We start from the raw sequence: 26335 nt of genomic DNA on the forward strand, positions 1-26335 counted from the left end.
TTGGGTTTGTTTGCTGTGTGATCTCTGGCCTTTGGTTGTGTTGAACTCCCACATGTGTTTGGATATGGGGGATGGTTAGAGAGGTGAGGAGGGAGTATTGAGCCCAGGGGGAGTTGGAACCAGCTAGAGAGAGAATGGAGGGGTTTTTGGGAGTAGTGCCAGTCCTGAAGCGAGACAAACATGGATGGGAGGTAGGTTAGATCAGGGGTGAGAGGTCGAGGAGAGAGGGATGTGGGCTACCTGAACAGTCTTCTTGATCCGTAGGGATGGCCCTGGGTAATCCTTGGAGTACAGGTCAGTCAGGAAGAGGGAGTTGATGAGCGTGGATTTCCCCAATCCTGACTCACCTATGGGAGGAGTTAAGGAGATCAGACATCAGTTACATTGTCAATCAATGTAATCCATCAACACCATAGCTAAAATAACAGGTAAAACCAACATGTTTCAGCATACAGTTAAGCCTTCATTTGCCTATGCATACACTTCAACACACTTACTAACATCATACACATCCTGTAGTGACACAGTCGCAGTCTAAGGTTTGAAGGTAATCTCTGTCCCAAAGAACTGCAGCACAGGATATACAAAGCTGATTCACTGGGAAAGGTCAAAAGTGCATCTGCCAGAGAGTTGGCGTGAAGTCCGAGGGAATAAAACATCTCTCTTCCCAATGTTCCTTCCCCTTTCTTCCCACCCTGACATTAGAATCATTCGGCATGTTGACGGTTTGACTATATCACCCATTAGTTTACAGATCACACACACACCACACACACACACACACACACCACACACACACACACACACACGTTACAGTGATTAATGAGTGGGCATCTGGCAAACTGAGCTGGGGAGTGACTGCTCCAGTGTTCAGGGGGTAGGGGATGGTAAAAGGAAGGTTGCCTGGCGTGCTCCAGCAGGTCCAACCCACTAGCAGCTGAGCAACAGCAGCACTACCACCATGGTCCCAGCAGGGGGCACCCCACCACAAGTCAACCCATACTACTGCTCCAAGACATGTTCTTGGGGTTAAGGGGATCACTTATTGGAAATCGTAACAGCACAACATAAAACAAACTTGAGGGGAGGTTCATGGGGCCCTCTCTCTTCCATCAATACTGCCTGATAATGACTGACTGTTTAGATGAGTGGGGTTGTATGTGTTCATCTCTGCATACAATATTCATTACATTTACAACCAAATCATCTGCCACCACAAATTGATGACTGAATCCCAGATAATTATCAGGTTGTCCTGAACAGTTGTGAAATCCTCAGATTCCAGTGTTTCTCTTAACCTTCACACAGAACTGCTCTTTGTTTGAGGTGCAGACTCTGGGCGGTTCCTCCGCACCAAGACACTTCTCAACTCACCGCTGGCTGACAAACAGCACTAAATTACAGGATCCCTGGCTCTTTAAACACACTGTTTAACCAGGAGGTAGCAGACATACTGTAACTGCTGGGTAAATCGACACATCCCAGCCCCTCGCCCATGCTGGAGGTAGTCACCCTCCCAAACCAGAAGGGGGATGGGACGTAAGTGCATCTCCTACGTCTCTCTGAGGGGAATGGAGGGGGACCACAGAGGGTCAGGAGTGTGCAGCTAAAGCAGAGAAGACATGCCCTCACCCTCCCCTCTCTGTGGCCTTGAAATCTGGTATTGGGGATCATCTGTTTCTCTCTGCCTCTCATGCATGCAGCATGGATCTATAACACCCAGATAGAGAGAGAGACCCTGTTCTGAGTGGGGTCCTGGGACATTCATCTGCGTTTTGGGTTTAATTAGATACTGTGGAGAACAGAATTAGGATCAGAATTCACTGGATTAGAAAAAAAATAAAATACAGGATACTTAAAAATGAAATAAAACTTTCAGAAATGCAATATTAACTCTATTGGAATCCTGGCATAGAGATGCAGCTGAAGAGCTTTCGGCTCTGGTCACTAGCCTAGAGCCTCCTCATCCTTTGTTAGTTTGAGGGTGAGGGTGACCGCTTGCTGATGTTGGCGAGAAAAGCAAATGAAAAACCAAACACTGACACGTGGAGAAGTAATATATATATTATCCTTTATACAGTGGCAAGAAAAAGTACGTGAAATTGGAAATACCTGTATTTCTGCATAAATTAGTCATACAATTTGATCTGATCTTCGTATAGGTCACAACAATAGACAAACACAGTCTGCTTAAACTAATAACACAAACAATGATACGTTTTTATGTCTTTATTGAACACACTGTGTAAACATTCACAGTGCAGGGTGGAAAAAGTATGTGAACCCTTGGATTTAATAACTGGTTGACCCTCCTTTGGCAGCAATAAACTCCACCAAACATTTTCTGTAGTTGAGGATCAGACCGGCACAACAGTCAGGAGGAATTTTGGACCATTCTTCCTTACAAAACTGTTTCAGTTCAGCATTATTCTTGGGATGTCTGGTGTGAACTGCTCTTGAAGTCATGCCACAGTATCTCAAATCAGGTTGAGGTCAGGACTCTGACTGGGCCACTCCAGAAGGCATATCATCTTCTGTTGAAGCCATTCTGCTGTTGATTTACTTCTTTGTTTTGGGTCGTTGTCCTGTTGAAGCTCAACAGAAGTTGCGTGACGCAATTGGCGGACAGACAGCCTAACATTCCCCTGCAAAATGTCTTGATAAACTTGGGAATTCATTTTTCTGTCGATGATAGCAAGCTGTCCAGGCCCTGAGGCAGCTAAGCTGCCCCAAACCATGATGCTCCACCATACTTTACAGTTGGGATGAGGTTTTGATGTTGGTGTGCTGTGCCTTTTTCTCTCCACACAGTGTGTTCCTTCCAAACAACTCAACTGTAGTTTCATCTGTCCACAGAATATTTTGGAACATCCAGGTGCACTTTTACAAACTTCAGATTTGCAGCAATGGTTTTTTTTGGACGGCAGTGGCTTCTTCCGTGGTGTCCTCCCATGAAAACCATTCTTTAGTGTTTTATGAATTGTAGACTCGTCAAGAGATGTTAGCATGTTCCAGAGATTTCTGTAAGTCTTTAGCTGACACTAGGATTCTTCTTAACCTCATTGAGCATTATGCGCTGTGCTCTTGCAGTCCTCTTTGCAGGATGGCCACTCCTAGGGAGAGTAGCAACAGTGCTTTCTCAATTTATAGACAATTTGTCTTAATAATAATATAATATAATATATGCCATTTAGCTGACGCTTTTATCCAAAGCGACTTACAGTCATGTGTGCATACATTCTACGTATGGGTGGTCCCGGGAATCGAACCCACTACCCTGGCGTTACAAGCGCCATGCTCTACCAACTGAGCCACAGAAGGACTGATGAACATCAAGGCTTTTAGAGATACTTTTGTAACACTTTCCAGCTTTATGCAAGTCAGCCATTCTTTATCTTAAATCTTCTGAGATCTCTTCAGGCAATGCTTCTTGTGAATAGAAAACTCACATTTTGTGAGCAAGGCAGCTCGAACTAACATCTCCAATCTCATCGACTAGACTCCAGGTTAGCTGACTCCTGACTCCAATTAGCTTTTGGAGAAGTCATTAGCCTAGGGGTTCAGATACTTTTCCCAACCTACACTATGAATGTTTAAATTATGTTTTCAATAGACAAGAAAAATACAATAATTTGTGTGTTATTAGTTTGTCTATTGTTGTGACTTAGATTAAGATCAGATCAAATTTGATGACCAATTTATGCAGAAATCCAGGAAATTCCAAAGGGTTCACATACTTTCCCTAGACTCTGTAGGCCTGTTATTACCAAAAAGAACTTGAACCATTTCCTACCATCTAAAAACCAACCCCTACTTCATCTTCCCCCCACCCCCCTCATGCTGCTGTCCCAGATCAATTACACCCCCCTGGCCCCCATCTCCCCAAACACTTCACTTAAATGGTGCATTTCCAGTCAGGATTTACCATGGTGTTTTACCCAAAAGGCTCAGACTTTTCTGTTTCTATATCGTGGGCCGGCACCAGTCTCTCTTTTGGCCATGGCTCCGGAGAACCTGCTCTCAGTTTGGGCCAAAGCCAGGCCACTGGTACTTTTCAGCTTGAATTTACATTTATTTATTTTTTATTTTACATTTATTTAACTAGGCAAGTCAGTTAAGAACAAATTCTTATTTTCAATGACTGCCTAGGAACAGTGGGTTAACTGCCCGTTCAGGGGCAGAACAACAGATTTGTACCTTGTCAGGGATTTGAACTTTTCAGTTACCAATGCTCTAACCACTAGGCTACCCACTAGGCTACCCACTAGGCTACCCACTAGGCTACGGCTTCTCACAAAGCAACTGTTTTGATTATGCAGAGGTTGTTGATTCTGCTCACCGTCAGCCCTAGCTATGGAAACAACTTCCCTAGCATAACATAATGGTGTATACACTAGTGTAACACTGTTTCAGTGGAAAAGCAGCAAGAGAGCCACAACAGCCAGCCACAACACAGGGCACTAACACCGCATAGAACTACTCCAAAGAGGATGCATCACAAATTACAACCAATGTCCTCTGCAGTGTACTCCACCTATAAAGGCTTCCACAACCGTTTGGTCGAGTTGGTCCATATATTATGACGACATTTTAGACTTGAGTTTTTTTGGGGCTGTTCGGGCACACAATATCTTTTCTGGAGGCAAGCCGTAGTTCGGGGCCGAAGTCTACACCTCTTTGTCGGTGATTGGTCAACAGTAGGGATTCTTCAATAGTCTGTTGTCATTGAATAAGAAACCACTTGTTTCATGCAACAACAAAAAAACATGAAAAATACTGCACCAAACATTTTAGTTGGATGTAAAATTGCACGACTAAAATCTCCTCGGCAAAAACGTCAAATTATTTTTATTTCACCTTTATTTAACCAGGTAGGCTAGTTGAGAACAAGTTCTTATTTGCAACTGCGACATGGCCTAGATAACGCAAAGCAGTCTGACACAGACAACAACACAGAGTTACACAATAAACAAATCAATGACACAGTAGAAAAAAGAAAGGTCAAGGGCAGTCAGGTCTAGAGTGAACCAAGGGCTATATCTGTTCTTAGTTCTAGATTTTTTTGAATGGGGCATCCTTATTTAAGGTGGTGAGGAAATTACTTTTAAAGAATGACCAGGCATCCTCGACTGACGGAATGAGGTCAATATCTTTCCAGGTCGATTAGAATGGCCTGCTCGCAGATGTGTTTTAGGGAGCGTTTGACAGTGATGAGGGGTGGTCGTTTGACCGCGGACCCATAGCGGATACAGGCAATGAGGCAGTGATCGCTGAGATCCTGATTGAAAACAGCGGAGGTGTATTTGGAGGGCAAGTTGGTCAGGATAATGTCTGAGGGTGCCCATGTTTACAGATATAGGGTTCTACCTGGTGGGTTCCTTGATGCTTTGTGTGAGATTGAAGGCATCTAGCTTAGATTGTAGGACTGCCGGGGTGTTAAGCATATCCCAGTTTAGGTCACCTAACAGAACGAACTCTGAAGCTAGAGGGGGGCGATCAATTCACAAATGGTGTCCAAGGCACAGCTGGGAGCGAGGGGGTCGATAGCAGGCGGGAACAGTGAGAGAATTATTTTTGGAGAGGTTAATTTTTAAAATGAGAAGTTCAAACTGTTTGGGTATAGACCTGGAAAGTATGACAGCCTGCAAAGTTCTATCTCTGCAGTAGATTGCAACTCCTGCCCCTTTGGCAGTTCTATCTTGATGGAAAATGTTGTAGTTGGGTATGGAAATCTCAGAATTGTTGGTGGCCTTCCTAAGCCAGGATTCAGACACGGCAAGGACATCAGGGTTGGCGGAGTGTGCTAAAGTAGTGAGTAAAACATACTTAGGGAGGATGCTTCTGATGTTGACATGCATGAAACCAAGGCCTTTTCGATCACAGAAGTCAACAAATGAAGGTGCCTGGGGACACGCAGAGCCTGAGTTTACCTCCACATCACCCGAGGAACAGAGGAGGAGTAGGATGAGGGTACGGCTAAAGGCTACCAAAACTGGTCGCCTAGAGCGTTGGGGACAAAGAATAAAAGGAGCAGATTTCTGGGCGGGTTAGTATAGATTCAGGGCATAATGTGCAAACAGGGGTATGGTGGGGTGTGGCTACAGCGGAGGATGCCCAGGCACTGAGTGATGATAAGAGAAGTTGTATCTCTGGATAAGCTGGATATAATGTGTGGGAGGTGGGACAAAGGAGGTATAATGAGTGGAACTAGGGGCTCCATTGTAAACGAAAACAATGATAACTAACCTAAACAACAGTATACAAGGCATATTGACATGAGAGAGACATACAGCGAGACATAAAGTAATCACAGGTGTTGATTTGGAGGGCTAGCTAAGACAACAACGGGTGAGACAACAACAGCTAATCAGCTAAAACAACAACAGGTAAAATGACAATGAATGGGCAGAGAGGGTTGAAAAAATAAACAGAATGGAGTACCGTGATTAATGGACAGTCCAGCAGGCATCAGCTATGTAACCAAGTGATCATAGGGTCCAGGGGGCAGCAATAGATGGAACAGGAAAGCCGCGGAGTAGTCGCTACTACGATAGCGACACAGCGTTTAAAGTTAGTAGCCCGGGGCTAGTAGAAGTGTCTGCGCCGACATCCGACGGAGGCCGGTTGAAGGCACAGCGGATGGAGTATTCATCGGCAGACCTGTCGTAGTGGTGCGGCTGGGCGCCGTGTCGACTAAGGATCCAAGCCAGATGACGAAAGAGGTATTGTAGTAATTTAGCGTTCTAGCCGGGAGATGCGCCTGTCTCACGGCTAACTGGTGCTAGCTTCGGGTCAGGGGCGTTAGCCACTATTGCCACTTGGTAGCAGCGGTGATCCGGTGCCAAGGTCCAGAGCTTATGGCAATTATCTGGTGGAGTAGTGTGTTCTAGCCGTGTTTGGATGGAGTCCGGGTGAACAACTGAGTAGGCCGAGATAGCTTCGGTACTGGGTAACTTGGTGGGTGCTAGATAGGATAGCTGTGAAGATCAGAGTAATGGTCCAGGGTTTACGGCAGGAATCCGGCGTTGTGGTGGAGAGACAGTCCGTTACTGCTAGGCTGGCGAGTATTATCCAGGCAAAAAACTAAAAAAGGGCTGGTATCTGTGCCAAAGGTAAAGGCCGCTAGCAGTGGCTAACAATGACTAAATAGCTTTAGTTAAGTAGCTTCTGATGGCTAGGTGGTTCTTGCTTATAAGGTCTAAAAATTAAAAATAATAGCGGTTCCGTATTACATTGGGTGAGGCAGGTTACCGGAAGGTATAATTGAACTAAAAGAAGAGATTGAAAATAAAATTGAAAGATATACAAAAAACACAAAAGTACACAAGGGACGAACAAAACACATCTGCACTGCTACGACATCTTGGAATAATATTTTAGTTGGATGTAAAATTGCACGACTAAAATGTCCTCTGCAAAAACGTCAAAATTAATGACCGAATTATTGAGTTATCTTAGATTAATTCTGACTATTTTGAGGAAGTGTATACTGGCTATGGTGTCTCAAACAGTACTTTTGTGCTTTTTTCTCATTTTTCAAGCGAGCACACTAGTTTGGTTTGCCAGATATCAGCATTAACCTAATGCAGAGCCTGGAATGGAATAAATGGAACGGTTTCAAACAAACATTTATTACATTCCAGCCATTACAATGAGCCTGTCCTCCTATAGCGCCTCCCACCAGTCTCCCCTGACCCCATGGTAACTCATGGGGGTCAAAATCATGGTACAACAACAGTTGACATACCACATACAGTTAGTTGTGACAGCGGCTGTTCTGTGGTACAAAATAGCTGACCCCCCCCCCCCGCCGGAGGGCAAGTCCAAATGAATTAGCCTGCCTATCAGTTCATTAAATACTGGTTCACATGATCTCTGGAAACACACTCTCCATAAATAGACCCTGCCCCTGATGACCCAGAGCTGCATGGATGGATCGCTGGTTGAACCCCCTCTCACTCCCCCCTCTTTCTTTCATTACAAGAACATTAACTGAGCAGTGTGAGGGGGACAGAGGGAGAGACTAAGAGTCAGGTGAAGAGAAAATGCAGATGGGGAGGGAACGGATGTAGAGTAGTGAAGAACAGTTAGAGAGTGACTGATTGAAAGGGCTATGGGGACAGACATACAGATGGACACACAGGGTACATTTCCCAGGAGATTATTAACATTCCTGGCTTTTTATCTGTACTTTCTTCCTGTCAACATACTAATGGCCAACCAAAAATTACCCATGGGGCAGCAGTTGGCCCTCGACATCCTGACAGGCCCCTTTACCCAGCGCCCCTCCCGTGCCCGGCCAGACCCCTTGCTCCTCTTCTCACCTCGCCCCACAGAAAGGGGCTCCTGGTGCTTATAGTCGGTATGCCTGTAGCTCTTTACCACTGACAAACACAGAACTCTCCTCCCCTAACTAACAGACATGTGCGCTTGAATCGGAGTCAAATAAGACATCTGGCCGACACACACTAAACAGAGAAGGGAGAAAGAGGGGGAAGGGAGAGGAAAGAAAGGGTAAGAGGGGGAAGGGAAGAGAGAGAATGTGAGTTGGGATGTTTCAGTGGGACTGAATTCAGTAGTGATAAACTCTATTGTTCAGGAGAAAAGGGATGGCTGCAGTAGGGTCAAAGGTCATCTCTATTGTGATAAAGATCTGCAACTCACAAGGATGGACATAGGGCACAATGTTGATAACATCAAACTGTTATAAATGATTAGGAAGTGTATTGGGTCCAAAAGGAAATACTCTGGTAGCCTTACAGATAGATTAGCTACACTCCACTGACTATAAAGACCTGATCTTAAAATAGACAATGTGAGCCAGTTTCTAGAGATGTGAGAGAGAGAGAGTGAGTAATGTATAAAAGTTTAACTTTGAACCTCTGAGTCTAAACAGAAACAGCACGTGTGAGGTCATACAGGACATGTGCACACTCTGCAGCAGCAGCGCCTCCCACACACAGTCACTCACACACCCAGCAGCAGTCCCACTGATCACACACATTATCCTGCTGTGTCTTACCGCCAAGGGCCATAATAAATCATTGAGAAATACATTTCTCAATTACTTTCTTAGTGGCTCTGTCATCTTGTAATGTGATGAGATTTCCTTTACGATTCACCTGGAACATCAATTTCTGAAAACATCCTTTCTTTTCATGATTCTATGCTTCTAAGGTAATGCTATCCTTTTGGTCAGTGAACAGTAAACAAGGGTTAGCAGATGACAGTAAAAAAGATGAGTTGGATGAAACCAATAGGTGAAAATAGACTGGCATTGAATATGGGCTGGTGGAGGACTGTGTTATATAGGCTAGGGGAAGGTGAATGGGTAGTAGAGGAGATGTGGGCCAAGCCAAGGCCTCAGTACAAACACTGATGAGTGAACTACACAAAGAAAACTACAGTTAATCCCATAGATTACTCAGCCAAAGCCTGGGTCCCCTGCCAGGTCAGCAAGCAAGCCAGTCAGAACTAAGCCTGTCAGACCTTCTTATCAGAACGCACACAGAGAGCTTACACACAACCAGGAGACAGACAGGCAGGCAAGTAGACACAGACATAATGGCTAACAGGAGATAACACAGACTGGGATCCACTGCTAGGCACTGACTGTGAGTAAAGAGAAGCTCCACTTCCAAGTGTTGTGCAGGGTTGTAAATTCTTAGGTCTTGTGAGGTGAGTTGTTATAGTGGGCTGTTTAGACTCCACTTTGTTCCTACAGTATATCATGGATTTGGATAACCTTGCACAGCAGCACGGATCTTTCCAATCTTTCCAAAGTTAGCTACAGAAACTGCCAGCTGGCCAAAAAGCCAGGAAACAGGTTTAAATCCTTCCCGGATTTTTGGAGGGAAAAAAATTGTCCCGGGCCAAAGTTCTGTGGCATCAGTCTCAGAGTGACAGCGGAACAGTGGAGACACTTCCAAGCGACTGGGCTCTAACAAGCGAGTGGATTCACTTTCAGTCAAGACCCAAACAGAGCCCTAGCCTGTCAAAACAGTGAACCCAGCTGGCTTCTATTACAGCAAATCTTCACACAGCTACAGCTCACTACTTGCCTGAAAGTGCGCTCTCTAACACTCACAGTGATAGAGGTAGAGTTTCGCAATAGTGTGCATCTAAATGTGTTCTATTGAGTTGCACCCCTTTTGACCTCAGAACAGCTTTAATTCGTCAGGGCATGGACTCTACAAGGTGTCAAAAGCATTCCACAAGGACGCTGGCCCATGTTCACTCCAATGCTTCCCACAGCTGTGTCAAGTTGGCTACATGTCCTTTGGGTGGTGGACCATTCTTGATACACACAGGAAACTGTTGAGCGTGAAAAATCAAGCAGCATTGCAGATCTTGATACAAACTGGTGCACCTGGCTCCTACTACCACAAGCCGTTCAAAAGGCACTTACATCTTTTGTCTTGTCCATTCACCCTCTGAATGGCACACATACACAACCCATGTGTCAACTGTCTCATGGCTTAAAAACCCTTCTTTAACTGGTCTCCTCCCACTCATCTACACCGACACAAGTAACATCAATAAGGGATTATAGCTTTCACCTGGTCAGTCGGTGTCATGGAAAGAGCAGGTGTTCTTAATGTTTTGTCCACTCAGTGTCTCTCACTGTCTCTCTCAAACACTTTTGTGCTTGTTCGCTCTTCCGCACTTCACATTTTGTACGTGTAACATTTGGCCCAGCTGGGGTATGCAGTGGTTAGAGCCAAAAATAATTAAAGAGAGGCCCATATGTAACAAGGCTGAAAGTAGGGATGTAATGATTCACAGATAGACATTTGAACCGGGGACCGATGCGTAACATGCGAGTGCATCGGTCCGCGGGAGCCCAAACAGATCCAAATGAAGCATGCATCCATAAGAAAACCAATTCAAACGTTACGAATCGCCAGTTTACTAAAAAATGTTTTACTCATTCATTTAGGCCTCATTCTGAAAATATTTCTAATCTGTTGTGACTGAATTGATGCTTCCTCTTCTTCAGCCTATCAGAATTTGATGCATATAACGGAGTATGACGTTGATCTACAAGTCAGATAACAACTGTGTACAGTTCGCGGCAAAGACAGGTAGGCCTACCCAATCCCTGTTCTAAAATTTGTAGGCTACATCTACACAGCACCTTCAGCATTCAGATGTTTGTAAAATGGCTTTCACAAAATATTAAATCATAGGCTTCATTAATTGAGGGACAACCAATGTAATTTGCTGGGTCACTGTCACCAAATGCATTTTTTTTTACCAGAAGAGCTGTCTAGGATACAGGAGGGGTCACATTTCACATCTTGTTGATTGCACATTAACTACTGATTGGGACTTTGATTGCCAGGTTCACCGTACTAAATGACAACTGTCAGTGCTTTTGGTCATTTTTACATGAACAGGGTAAAGGTGTTATTTAATAACATGGACAGGAATAATTATTTGCGATTCCCACTGGTCGGGACTCTCCTCCGTAACGCCTCGATCACACCAATGGAACTCTGTGTTTGCATTGCAGAGGATGTTACGCCTTTATCACACCAATGGAACTCTGTGTTTGCATTGCAGAGGATGTTACGCCTCGATCACACCGACAGTGTCTTGTGTTTTGGTACACCAGAAGTAAACTCAGCAAAAAAAGAAATGTCCTCTCACTGTCAACTGTGTTTATTTTCAGCAAACTTAACAATGTGTAAATATTTGTATGAACATAACAACGGACATAAATTGAACAAGTTCCACATACATGTGACTAATATAAATGGAATAATCTGTCCTTGAACAAAAAGGGGGGTCAAAATCAAGTGACAGTCAGTATCTGGTGTGGCCACTAGCTGCATTAAGTACTGCAGTGCATCTCCTCACAATTAATTAATCTTAACATAATCACTAGTTAACTACACATGGTTTATCTAGCGTGTCCTGCGTTGCATATAATCAATGCGATGCCTGTTAATTTATCTTTGAATCACAGCCTACTTCGCCAAACGGGTGATGATTTAACAAGCGCATTGGCGAAAAAAAGCACTGTCGTTGCACCAATGTACCTAACCATAAACATCAATGCCTTTCTTAAAATCAATACACAAGTAAAAAAATGTAAACCTGCATATTTAGTTAATATTGCCTGCTAACATGAATTTCTTTTAACTAGGGAAATTGTCACTTCTCTTGCGTTCTGTGCAAGCAGAGTCAGGGTATATGCAGCAGTTTGGGCCGCTTGGCTCGTTGAACTGTGTGAAGACCATTTCTTCCTTACAAAGACAGTAATTAATTTGCCAGAATTTGACATAATTATGACAAAACATTGAAGGTTGTGCAATGTAACAGCAATATTTAGACTTAGGGTTGCCGCCAGTCCGATAAAATACGGAACGGTTCCGTATTTCACTAAAAGAATAAAGGTTTTGTTTTCTAAATGATAGTTTCCGGATTTGACCATATTAATGTCCAAAGGCTCGTATTTCTGTGTGTTTATTATATTCTAATTAAGTCTATGATTTAATATTTGATAGAGCAGTCTGACTAAGCGTTGGTAGGCAGCTTAGTATGTATATAGTGTATTCTATTCTACTGTATTTTAGTCAATGCCACTCCGACATTGCTCAATCTAATATTTATATATTTCTTAATTCCACTATTTTAGATGTGTGGATTGTTGTGAATCTCTTTTAGATACTACTGCACAAGCATTTCACTACACCAGCAATAACATCTGCTAAATATATGTGTATGTGAACAATACAATTTGATTTGAATACTGTATACCCTGACACCAATTGCCTCATGCAGAGTGATGATTCAATAAACATGTGATTGTGTGTCAATGTGTATAACCCATCAAGCCTACATTCTCTACCCATCTTATCTTCTTAGACACCAGATTCCAACAAGTTCATTCATACATTCTGTGGTTTGTTAATTCTTCAATCCACAAGTTTTCCAGTATAGAGATGTACAAATAATTAACACATTGTCACAACTCAAAATGTCCAATGACATTTCAACTTCAATTCCATGCAGAGACATAGGAAAAACACACCGATCCACACAATCCATTCAAACTAAATATTAAACCTCAAATGGCATGGTTTACATTCCCTTTTCAGACAGACTGACAGAAAAAAATAAGCAGACAAAGTGACTCACCAACAACCATTAGTGTGAACTCAAAGCCCCTCTTCACTGACTTCCTGTACACCTGGTTTGGGAGGTTGGCGAACCCCACATACCCCTCCAGATTCCTCTGCTGGAAGAAAACACAGAGTTACTCTGGAATCTTCCGGGGGGGGACAAACACCTTGAGATTGTGTACACGGCATGTGCGTACACACTCCCACGGAGACAAAGAGTTGGTTTTAGATTCAAATTTCTCTGGCCGGGAGTGACAAAGCACCATTGAAGGAGAGGGGTAAAACTGGAACAGGGTTTTGGGGGTGAGGTGAGTAAAATGGTAGTCTAACTGCTCCCCCTGTTTATTTACCAGTTGTATCATATCCATCATATCCATCATCTGAGAGACGTCATCATGGAGACCATGGATCTCGCACCAAATGACAGCCAAGGCGTTCCCAAGTTGTGTGTTCTCCTTCTCCCTGGTACTGTATTTCTCCATTCCTCCCTCTCCCCCTGCCTGCTGTAATATCATCCTCTCCCAGCGCGGTGTCATGCACGCTACACAAGGCAAGTACAATTGATTGCTGCTCACCCCTGCTAACGGCCCTCGTGTGTGTCCCAATGGAAAACTCGGGTAGAGAGAGAGAGGGGCCACACTAGTCACTCCTACACAGCAACCCAGTGGGCCACTGTCTACCACCCTGAAAACATGTGTCCTCTCACTTATCCTACAGAATCAGGAAACAATAGGGCTGCTAAGATAGCAAACACTTTGTTGTATGTCCAGCCACCCAAGTCATAGTCTGTTCTCTCTGCTACCACATGGCAAGCAAGTCTAGAACCAACAGGACCCGGAATAGCTTCTACCCCCAAGCAATATATGCGGACTATCTGCATTGACCCTGTTTGTACTTACTCTTTTGACTCATCACATACGCTGCTGTTAAAGTTAACCATCTATCCTGTTGCCTAGTCACTTTATTCCTAGTTGTATGTACAGTACCAATCAAAAGTTTGGACACACCTGCTCATTCAAGGGTTTTTCTTTATTTTTACTATATTGTAGAAGGCATCAAAACGATGAAATAACACATATGGAATCATGTTGTAACCAAAAAAAGGATTCAACAAATCCAAATATATTTTATATTTCAGAATCTTCAAAGTAGCCACCCTTTACACACTCAACCAGCTTAATCTGGAATGCTTTTCCAACAATCATGCTTTTCCTTCACTCTGCGGTCCAACTCATCCCAAACCATCTCAATTGGGTTGAGGGCGGGTGATTGTGAAGGCCAGGACATCTGATGCAGTACTCCATCACTCTCTTTCTTGGTCAAACAGCCCTTAAACAGCCTGGAGGTGTGTTGGGTCATTGTCCTGTTGGAAAACAAATGATAGACTCACGAAGCATAAACCAGATGGGATGGCATTATTGCTGCAAAATGCTGTGGTAGCCATGCTGTGCCTTGAATTCTAAATAAATCACTGACCACAGAATCACGTGTCACCAGCAAAGCACCCCCACACCATCACAGATGGTGCTTCACGGTGGGAACCACACATGCAGAGATCATCCATTCACCTACTCTGCGTCTCACAAAGACACGACGGTTGGAACAAAAAAAAATCTCACATTTGGACTCATCAGACCAAAAGGACAGATTTCCACCGGTCTAATGTCCATTGCTTGTGTTTCTTGGCCCAAGCAAGTCGCTTCCTCTTATTGGTATCATTTAGTAGTGGTTTCTTTGAAGCAATTCGACCATGAAGGCCTGATTCACGCAGTCTCCTCTGAACAGTTGATGTTGAGATGTGTCTGTTGCTTGAACTCCGTGAAGCATTTATTTGGGCTGCAATTTCTGAGACTGATAATTCAAAAGGAACTGTATCAATGTATCATTTGCTGTTGTTTACAGGTCAGTATGTGTACAGGCGGCGGGCAAGTAAGTGATTTTAAATCAAATCAAATTTATTTATATAGCCCTTTGTACTGATATCTCAAAGTGCTGTACAGAAACCCTGCCTAAAACCCCAAAGCCGTGCTTCTATGCAATGACCCAAGCAATTTCCATATTCGCTCCCTACCAATTCTGGGTTACATAATGTTGTTGTGATGCCATCTAAGTGTTCTCATCACCTGGGGGTAACGCGTAAGTTCTTGGGCTGGCACAATTCCTGTATAATCATGTAACCGATGATTATGGAAGAAGACAGTCATGAAAATAAAACAAACATCATAATTGTTTATATGTTGCTGTGTGGAACGAACAGCTCACTGAAGCACTGAGGTATATAATAACTGGAGGCAGCATCCAAGATGGCTACTCCCATCCGCATAAGCCGTTTCATTGCAGTTGCCATCTGCTTTAGAGCCAATAACTCCACTTGAATTATTCAATGGATATTTTTGGTACAAAGGTGATAACGAAGGGGGGGGGATTGTGTGTGTGTGTGTGTGTGTGTGTGTGTGGGGTTCAAATTGGACTTCTCTACAGGGACGTCTATGGGAATGGTTTTCTGGGCACGCCGTCAACTAATCTGCAATACCGAAAGTGTCCATGCCCATGCTGAGCCCATGCTCTTACAAATGGAATGTATTGGGGCATACTGAATTCTAGCTCCCAGGATGCAATTTCTATGGCTTCCACGGGGTGTCAGCAGTCTATGTTCAAGGTTTCAGGCTTGTAACTTCCAAAATGAATAAAAATATCAGTTTTAGTACAGGGACACAGTCTTGGAAATTCATGTATGCGCACACGATGAAGACCTGATAAAAATGGGTTTCCTATTGAACATACTTCTTTCCTTAAGAAATCTGAGGAGTAAATGGAAACATATTTTGACTAGTTGAAACAAAGTTTAGGGGTAGACTTTCGGATTCCTTTCTCTGCATGTTGAACGAGTGGCTTACTCAAATCAATGGCGCCAACTAAACTGACTTTTTGGGATATATAGAAGGATTTTATCTAACAAAAACGACACGACATGTTATAGCTGGGAACATTTGGATAACAAATCAGAGGAAGATTTTCAAATAGTAAGTGAATATTTAAATTGCTTATGAAACCTGTGCTGGTGGAAAAATATTTTGATGTGGGGCGCCATCCTCAAACAATCGCATGGCCTGCTTTCGCTGTAATGGCTACTGTAAATCGGACAAGGCAGTTAGATTAACAAGAATGTAAGCTTTCAACTGATATAAGACACTTGTACACTGCTCAAAAAATAAAGGAACACTAAAATAACACATCCTAGATCTGAATGAATGAAATATTCTTATTAAATACTTTTCTTTACATAGTTGAATGTGCTCAAATGTATCAACCCATGGAGGTCTGGATTTGGAGTCACACTCAAAAGTAAAGTGGAAAACCACACTACAGACTGATCCAACTTTAATGTAATGTCCTTAAAACAAGTCAAAATGAGGCTCAGTAGTGTGTGTGGCCTCCAAGTGCCTGTATGACCACCCTACAACACCTGGGCATGCTCCTGATGAGGTGGTGGATGGTCTCCTGAGGGATCTCCTCCCAGACCTGGACTAAAGCATCTGCCAACTCCTGGACAGTCTGTGGTGCAACGTGGCGTTGGTGGATGGAGCGAGACATGATGTCCCAGATGTGCTCAATTGGATTCAGGTCTGGGGAACAGGCGGGCCAGTCCATAGAATCAATGCCTTCCTCTTGCTGGAACTGCTGACACACTCCAGCCACATGAGGTCTAGCATTGTCTTACATTAGGAGGAACCAAGGGCCAACCGCACCAGCATATGGTCTCACAAGGGGTCGGAGGATCTCATCTCGGTATCTAATGGCAGTCAGGCCACCTCTGGCGAGCACATGGAGGGCTGTGCGGCCCCCCAAAGAAATGCCACCCCACACCATGACTGACCCACCGCCAAACCGGTCATGCTGGAGGATGTTGCAGGCAGCAGAACGTTCTCCACGGCGTCTCCAGACTCTGTCACATGTGCTCAGTGTGAACCTGCTTTCATCTGTGAAGAGCACAGGGCGCCAGTTGCGAATTTGCCAATCTTGGTGTTCTCTGGCAAATGCCAAACATCCTGCACGGTGTTGGGCTGTAAGCACAACCCCCACCTGTGGACGTCGGGCCCTCATACCACCCTCATTGAGTCTGTTTCTGACCGATTAAGCAGACACATGCACATTTATGGCCTGCTGGAGGTCTTTTGCAGGGCTCTGGCAGTGCTCCTCCTACTCCTCCTGGCACAAAGGCGGAGGTAGCGGTCCTGCTGCTGGGTTGTTGCCCTCCTACGGCCTCCTCCACGTCTCCTGATGTACTGGCCTGTCTCCTGGTAGCGCCTCCATGCTCTGGACACTACGCTGACAGACACAGCAAACCTTCTTGCCACAGCTCGCATTGATGTGCCATTCTGGATCATCTGCACTAACTGAGTCACTTGTGTGGATTGTAGACTCAGTCTCATGCTACCACTAGAGTGAAAGCACCACTCCTTTATTGGGGTGTCTTGCTAATTGCCTATCATTTCCACCTGTTGTCTATTCCATTTGCACAACAGCATGTGAAATTGATTGTCAATCAGTGTTGCTTCCTAAGTGGACAGTTTGATTTCACAGAAGTGTAATTGACTTGGAGTTACATTGTGTTGTTTAAGTGTTCCCTTTATTTTTTTGAGCAGTGTATGTACCTAAATGTTTAAAATCCATAATTTTTATGATTACTTATTTGAATTATGCAACCTCCAGTTTCACCAAAAGTTGTCCCGCTAGCGGGACGCCTAGCCCTATTAACATAGCTTATTGATGAGCTTTGAGGGCACTAAGGACCCTGGGACTAAACACCTCCCTCTGCAACTGGATCCTGGACTTCCTGACGGGCCGCCAGAGCATCCTGGATGGTTGCATCACTACCTGGTATGGCAACTGCTTGGCCTCCGACCGCAAGGCACTAGAGGGTAGTGCGTCCTGCCCAGTGCATCACTGGGGCCAAGCTTCCTGCCATCCAGGAACCCTATACCAGGCGGTGTCAGAGGAAGGCCCTAACAATTGTCAAAAAAAAACACTCCAGACTAGAGGTCGACCGATTAATTAGGGCCGATTTGAAGATGACATAACAATTGGAAATCTGTATTTTTGGACACCGATTTGGCTGTTTTTTTTATAAAAAAAAAAATATATATAACACCTTAATTTAATCTTTATTTAAATAGGCAAGACAGTTAAGAACACATTCTTACTTTCAATGACGGCCTAGGAACGGTGGGTTAACTGCCTTGTTCAGGGGCAGAATGACAGATTTTTACATTGTCAGCTTAGGGATTCAATCTTGCAATCTTACAGTTTACTAGTCCAACGCTCTAACCACCTGCCTCTCATTGCACTCCACGAGGAGCCTGCCTGTTACGCGAATGGAGTAAGCCAAGGTAAGTTGCTAACTAGCATTAAACTTTATCTTATAAAAAACAATCAATCATAATCACTAGTGATATTACTAGTTTATCTAGCGTGTCCTGCGTTACATATAATTGATGCGGTGCGTATTCGCGAAAAAGGACTGTCGTTGCTCCAATATTTACCTAACCATAAACATCAATGCCTTTCTTAAAATCAATACACAAAAGTATATATTTTTAAACCTGCATATTTAGCTAAAAGAAATCCAGGTTAGCAGGCAATATTAACCAGGTGAAACTGTCACTTTTCTTGCGTTCATTGAATGCAGAGTCAGTGTATATGTAACAGTTTGGACCGCCTAATTTGCCAGAATTTGACGTAATTATGACATAACATTGAAGGTTGTGCAATGTAACAGGAATATTTAGACTTATGGATGCCACCCGTTAGATGAAATACGGAACGGCTCCGTATTTCACTGAAAGAATAAAAGTCTTGTTTTCGAGATGATAGTTTCCGGATTCTACCATATTAATTCATTCAAACAACACTTTCGCGCATTTCTTTCCAGCAGCTCTTTGCTGTGCTTCAAGCATTGAGCTATTATGACTGTTTATCAACTACCGAGATTAGGCTGGTGTAACCGATGTGAAATTGCCAACTAGTTAGCGGGGTGCGCACTAATAGCGTTTCAAACGTCACTCGCTGAGACTTGGAGTAGCCGCAGCTTTTGTGGAGCAATGGGTAACGCTGCTTTGAGGGTGGCTGCTGTCGATGTGTTCCTGGTTTGAGCGAGGAGAGGGATGGAAGCAATACTGTTACACTGGCAATAGTAAAGTGCCTATAAGAGCATCCAATAGTCAAAGGTTAATGAAATACAAATGGTATAGAGATAAATAGTCCTACAATTCCTAGAATAACTAAAACTTCTTACCTGGGAATATTGAAGACTCATGTTAAAAGGAACCACCAGCTTTCATATGTTCTCATGTTCTGAGCAAGAAACTTGAACGTTAGCTTTCTTACATGGCACATATTGCACTTTTACTTTCTTCTCTAACACTTTGTTTTTGCATTATTTAAACCAAATTGAACATGTTTAATTATTTATTTGAGGCCAAATTGATTTTATTTATGTATTATATTAAGTTAAAAATAAAACATTTATGACAATTACAACTATATTGAATGCACACTTATTTTATTAATATATATTTTATAATCGGTATCTGCTTTTTTTGTGGTCCTCCAATAAATCGGTATCGGCGTTGAAAAATCATAATCGGTCGACCTCTACTCCAGACACCCTAGTCATAGACTCTTCTCTCTGCTACCACACAGCAAGTGGTACCGGAGCCCCACGTCTAGGTCTAAGAGGCTTCTAAACAGCTTCTACCCCCAAGCCATTAAGACTCCTGAACATCTAGTCAAATGGCTAACCAGACTATTTGCATCCCCCCCACTCTCTGTTGTCATCTATGCGTAGTCAATTTAATTTATTATACCTACATGTACATACTACCTCAACTAACCAGTGCCCCCCGCACATTGACTCTGTACCGGCACCCCCCTGTATATATTGTTATTTTACTGCAGCTCTTTAATTATTTGTTACTTTTATCTCGTATTCTTATCCGTATTTTTTGTTAAAACTGCAGTTGGTTAGGGGCTCGTAAGTAATCAGTTCACTGTAAGGTCTACCTGTTGTATTCGGCGCATGTGACTAATAAAATGAGATTTGATATAACAACGTGATGAGATTTTGGTGCTCCTTGCAAGCAAGGTGATTATTCACTCCAAAGAAAAGTGAAAGAAAATGTACAAAATCTGTATGGTTTTATTTAAAAAAATGTAAATGGTGTGCAGGTGAGGATGGAAGCCTAAAAGGGGATGAAAACCACACCACAAATAATTTAAAAAATAAGTTGTTGAATGAGTTAAACAGAACATATTAAGTATAGATGTACATTTAAAGTCGGAAGTTTACATACACCTGAGACAAATACATTTAAACTCAGTTTCACAATTCCTGACATTTAATCCTAGTAAAAATTCCCTGTCTTAGGATCACCACTTTATTTTAAGAAAGTGAAATGTCAGAATAATAGTAGTGATTTATTTCAGCTTTTATTTATTTCTTTCATAACATTCCCAGTGCGTCAGAAGCTTACATACACTCAATTAGTATTTGGTAGCATTGTCTTAAAATAGTTTGACTTGGGTCAAACGTTTCTGGTAGCCTTCCACAAGCTTCCCACAATAAGTTGGGTGAATTTTGGCCCATTCCTCCTGACAGAGCTGGTGTAACGGAGTCAGGTTTGTAGGCCTCCTTGCTCGCACACGCTTTTTCAGTTCTGCCCACACATTTTCTATAGGATTGAGGTCGGCGCTTTTGATGGCCACTCCAAAACCTTGACTTTGTTGTCCTTAAGCAATTTTGCCACAACTTTGGAAGTATGCTTGGGGTCATTGTCCATTTGGAAGACCCATTTGCGACCAACTTTAACTTCCTGACTGATGTCTTGAGATGTCGCTTCAATATATCCACAACATTTACCCCCCTCATGATGCCATCTATTTTGTGAAGTGCACCAGTCCCTCCTGCAGCAAAGCACCCCCACAACATGATGCTGCCACCCCCGTGCTTCACGGTTGGGATGGTGTTCTACAAGCCTCCCCCTTTTTCCTCCAAACATAACGATGGTCATTATGGCCAGTTCTATTTTTGTTTCATCAGACCAGAGGACATTTCTCCAAAAAGTATGATCTTTGTCCCCATGTGCAGTTGCAAACCGTAGTCTGGCTTTTTTTTTTATGGCAGTTTTGGAGCAGTGGCTTCTTCCTTGCTGAATGGCCTTTCAGGTTATGTTGATATAGGACTCGTTTTACTGTGGAAAACGATAGTTTTGTACCATTTCCTCCAGAATTTTCACAAGGTCCTTTGCTGTTGTTCTGGGATTGATTTGCACTTTTCGCACCAAAGTACGTTCATCTCTAGGAGACAGAACGCGTATCCTTCCTAAGAGGTATGACGACTGCATGGTCCCATGGTCTTTACTATTGTTTGTACAGATGAACGTGGTACCTTCAGGTGTTTGGAAATTGCTCGCAAGGCTGACCCTGACTTGAGGTCTACAATGTTTTGTCTGAGGTCTTGGCTGATTTCTTTTGATTTTCCCACGATGTCAAGCAAAGAGGCACTGAGTTTGAATGTAGGCCTTGAAATACACCCACAGGTACACCTCCAATTGACTCAAATGATGTCAATTAGCCTATCAGAAGCTTCTAAAGCCATGACATCATTTTCGGGAATTTCCCAAGCTGTTTAAAGGTACAACTATGGTTTCTTAACAAGACATTTGTGGAATGGTTGAAAAACAAGTTAATGACTCCAACCTAAATGTATGTAAACTTCCGACTTCAACTGTAGCAAACAAGTCTTTGGTTGCCTAGGCAATGCCCCCTTCCCAGCAGTCAGGAGCGGAGAAAACATGCAGTCAGGAGCAGAGAAAACATGCAGTCAGGAGCAGAGAAAACATGCAGTCAGGAGCAGAGAAAACATGCAGTCAGGAGCAGAGAAAACATGCAGTCAGGAGCAGAGAAAACATGCAGTCAGGAGCGGAGAAAACATGCAGTCAGGAGCGGAGAAAACATGCAGTCAGGAGCGGAGAAAACATGCAGTCAGGAGCAGAGAAAACATGCAGTCAGGAGCAGAGAAAACATGCAGTCAGGAGCAGAGAAAACATGCAGTCAGGAGCAGAGAAAACATGCAGTCAGGAGCGGAGAAAACATGCAGTCAGGAGCGGAGAAAACATGCAGTCAGGAGCAGAGAAAACATGCAGTCAGGAGCGGAGAAAACATGCAGTCAGGAGCGGAGAAAACATGCAGTCAGGAGCGGAGAAAACATGCAGTCAGGAGCAGGAGAAAACATGCAGTCAGGAGCAGAGAAAACATGCAGTCAGGAGCAGAGTCAGGAGCAAGAGAAAACATGCAGTCAGGAGCAGAGAAAACATGCAGTCAGGAGCAGAGAAAACATGCAGTCAGGAGCAGAGAAAACATGCAGTCAGGAGCAGAGAAAACATGCAGTCAGGAGCAGAGAAAACATGCAGTCAGGAGCAGAGAAAACATGCAGTCAGGAGCAGAGAAAACATGCAGTCAGGAGCAGAGAAAACATGCAGTCAGGAGCAGAGAAAACATGCAGTCAGGAGCAGAGAAAACATGCAGTCAGGAGCAGAGAAAACATGCAGTCAGGAGCAGAGAAAACATGCAGTCAGGAGCAGAGAAAACATGCAGTCAGGAGCAGAGAAAACATGCAGTCAGGAGTCAGGAGCAGAGAAAACATGCAGTCAGGAGCAGAGAAAACATGCAGTCAGGAGCGGAGAAAACATGCAGTCAGGAGCGGAGAAAACATGCAGTCAGGAGCAGAGAAAAACATGCAGTCAGGAGCAGAGAAAACATGCAGTCAGGAGCGGAGAAAACATGCAGTCAGGAGCGGAGAAAACATGCAGTCAGGAGCAGAGAAAACATGCAGTCAGGAGCGGAGGAGAAAATGTTAGTATTAAAAAAAAAAAACGTGTTTTTGCTATTTAAATGGTGACTATGATCACTTGGCTGACCAATAACTGTCATCCAAAATACCATTACTGTCACAGACCTACACGTACCAGATGGGTAGCAGCTTGAATTATTGGTGATTTTTTGAAGAGGGAGAGATAGAGATTTGAGGCCTGTGAATAAAGCTGTGTCTGTGGTTCAGAAGAGGCAGTCCATGTCCATGTGTTGCTCTTTAACCCCCTCTGGATGACATCTGCATTTGATTCTCTTGTTTGCCAATGCAAATTTGCCAAATTGTGTTTTTCTGCATATTGAACTTAACATAGGCCTAGTCAAATTTAGATTGAACAAGACCCACTTACAGCCTATAGAGAGAAATAGTAAAGGCGTATTTTTGTAGGCACTAACTACACCATGGTTCGTTGGACAAATCCTATAGGGAAATTTAAGAGTTGTATATATGCTGAAAATAAGGTTTGTGGTAAACACAGGCATATAGGAGATGGTATATGTTTTGTTTAATGAGATAATCTTTATCATGACACATCACCACCCCCCACACACACACACACACACACACACACACACACCACACATAATGCACATAAAGGCTTCATATTTCATAAAGGTCATGTTAACTGACTGATATCTCAGAACAAAAAATATAAGAGCTCCTAAGCCTGTGTTAACCTCAGACCTTATTTTCAGCATTTATCCCAAAACCCTATTCGTTCCCTATTAGGAATGGCTAAATGAACCAGAGGTAACTTCTTTTTTAGGCCTACAAAGCTGGTGAGCTCTATAGAATGAAATCATCAGGCTCCACTACATCCAATAACATTCATCACGTGCGCAAAATACAAAATTGCCATATTCATATAGCCTATGGATGTTTCGGATATCTGCATGGAAAGATAAGCCTCTCCTCAGAAATTCCATAGTACATTCGCAATGTTAGGGTTAGTCTCTCCAACGCGTTATTATGCATGCATGTCCATGCCGTTCCACGACTGGACGTGGGATGTCATTGGCACTATTCAATTTGATCGGTCGGTGCGTGAGCCGATTTTAAAGCGACCAATGCACTTCGCAAGAGCAGATTACAATTGTTACCTTTATAATAAAGACAAAATATCTATACAATGTATGCTGCGTAATACAATGATACAACGCGTAATAACAACGTAAATGGGTACAACAAAGCGGAGTAGCAGTCGAGATGCTCAAACCTAAGGCAAGGCCTATAATAGAACGTTCATGCGTAGTCTTCCGTTGCCAGAGGCTGGTTTTCTAGTGAATAAGGGAGAATGGACTCGAACAAACCTACTCAGGCCAAGAGCTATGAAAGAAATCCTAATTTTCTGCTACATTCCTCTTTCTCCTAATGCCTCGGACGATCATGGGGTTTTATAAGTCAACATGGGATGCATTCATAGTATTGGTTTAAATTAATTAATGAAAATATGTGTCCATTTCACACGAGAGAAAATATCATTGATTTGATAAGAATAACACTTACTGCAATGCTGGCAACTGCAGATTCTGGTCGTTCGATCATTGTAGTACTACTGTGACACCACCCACCCTAGAGACGAATAGATCAGACATACATTTTTTTTAAAACACGGAACAAAAGCGTCAAGAGACACTGCTTTTAAAAAAGAGCGGTCCTCTTCCTGCAACGCAACGTTTGTATGTAGCAACAGAACCCTTGTGCCTCTCAACGGGCCCAAATGAATGAAATTGGGTTGGTGGTAGACTATCAACATAGGTTACGACGACTAGTAGAATAGACCGTTGACAAACCACACAAGTGTGGAAATGTTCGTGTTGCAATCTCGAAAGGCGATTGTCTCCTCCTTTGGAACTACTGTATATGCCTATTGGCTAGAGACAGCTGAAATTGTGATGTCACATCAGATTCGACGGACTACCGAATTCTATTGGTTCTTAATACGAACTGCATTCTTATTCGATGAGGTTTAACGGCGGTTGGCATCCAATGTATGTTACGTTACTGCCACCTACTATACTGGAGTACAACTCCCTTATACTTCGCTTGAAAAAAAATAATAAACAAATAAACAAATACCCTACCATCTAACACTACGCTCACAATATACTTTTTTTATAATAAAAAATAACACCACCCTACTCCACTATTTAAATCTATTTAGTCCTATCTCATTCCAACAACCTGAAAGGACGGGACACCACCACTTAATACATACACCCTGTAACTATTCTGATGTCAAGTCTCACACCCAAATACTTCTCTGCAGCTGCCACCACAACCTCAAGTTTTGGAGACTTACGTTCCATCCCTGCAGTACAGTTGTTAACCATTGCTATAAATGCTAAAACCCCAATCTTACTGAAACAAATAACACTTGTTTGTCTATCCCTCTGTACTGATACAGATGTACCACTCACAGCACTCCTCTCAGGATCCCTCCCCCTTGACCCATCTTCCTCTACTTTCTTCACTACCTTAGCATATGACAATGCACTACTCTAACCCTGAAAACCTGTACCTGCCTCTCTAGCACGGGACATTTCTGATCCCCAGCCCCATGGGCACCCCTACAATTAACACATACCACATACCACTAGTGCCAAGTCTAGGACAACAAGGCTTCTCAACAGTTTTTATTTCACTGTAAGGTGTATTCGGATCACGTGACAAATAAACTTTGATTTGATTTCCCCAATGCTACACATTCCTTTGTCTCATGCCCTTCTGCACACATCTCACTGTAACAATGTAGTGTCTTCGGCAACAAAAGCTTATACAGGATAACTTATATATACTAACATCATTTTTTTGGGCAAAGACTCAACATCAATTTTATTGCATTTCCCTACACCCACAAAACATCTGCTAAACATGTGTATGTGACCAATACAATTGGATTTGGTTTGATCAAAACTCAAAAGAACAGACAATGACTCTTCTTTTTCACCACTCACGCCACCCTGTCTGCGTCGCACCAAACAACTAGCATCACAAATACTGGGAATCTTCTTTTTCAGTTGGCCTACGAACTGCATTGTGGTAAGCCAAGCCTTTTATCTTGAATCTGTTACGAATCTTTCATGAAGGTCTTGGACAGACCATCATCTCATAAACGTGCCATTGGATTTCATTGATCACAGGTCCAATATCGCACACATGTGGTCTCCTTGCCTCCTGCATTCATATTGTCAACAGGATAATCCAGAAACAACCATGAGTTCATTCCACACGGTCATTCGAGAACACCAGCATGTCTAGTTGTGCTCTTTTGTGG

The 26335-nt window shown here is 43.2% G+C and overlaps 1 protein-coding gene across 2 annotated transcripts in view; it reads right to left on the bottom strand.

Moving 5' to 3' along the window:
• Positions 1–24908, bottom strand: part of LOC118401345 (septin-7-like) — a 35348-nt gene extending 10440 nt beyond the window's left edge. The window contains exons 1-3 of one of the 2 annotated variants that reach the window (XM_035798771.2): positions 24565–24908; positions 13147–13243; positions 241–347 (exon numbers count right to left, since the gene is read on the bottom strand). In XM_035798771.2, the coding sequence (XP_035654664.1) occupies positions 241–347; positions 13147–13243; positions 24565–24603 (243 nt within the window). In that variant the 5' untranslated portion in view covers positions 24604–24908. Of the gene's footprint in view, positions 1–240; positions 348–13146; positions 13247–24564 lie in introns of both variants that reach the window. The other variant, XM_035798770.2, reaches the window with a different exon arrangement.
• Positions 24909–26335: the final 1427 nt, after the last annotated feature.

Source organism: Oncorhynchus keta, chromosome 22 (assembly GCF_023373465.1).
Source record: "Oncorhynchus keta strain PuntledgeMale-10-30-2019 chromosome 22, Oket_V2, whole genome shotgun sequence".
NCBI classification, from domain to species: domain Eukaryota; kingdom Metazoa; phylum Chordata; class Actinopteri; order Salmoniformes; family Salmonidae; genus Oncorhynchus; species Oncorhynchus keta.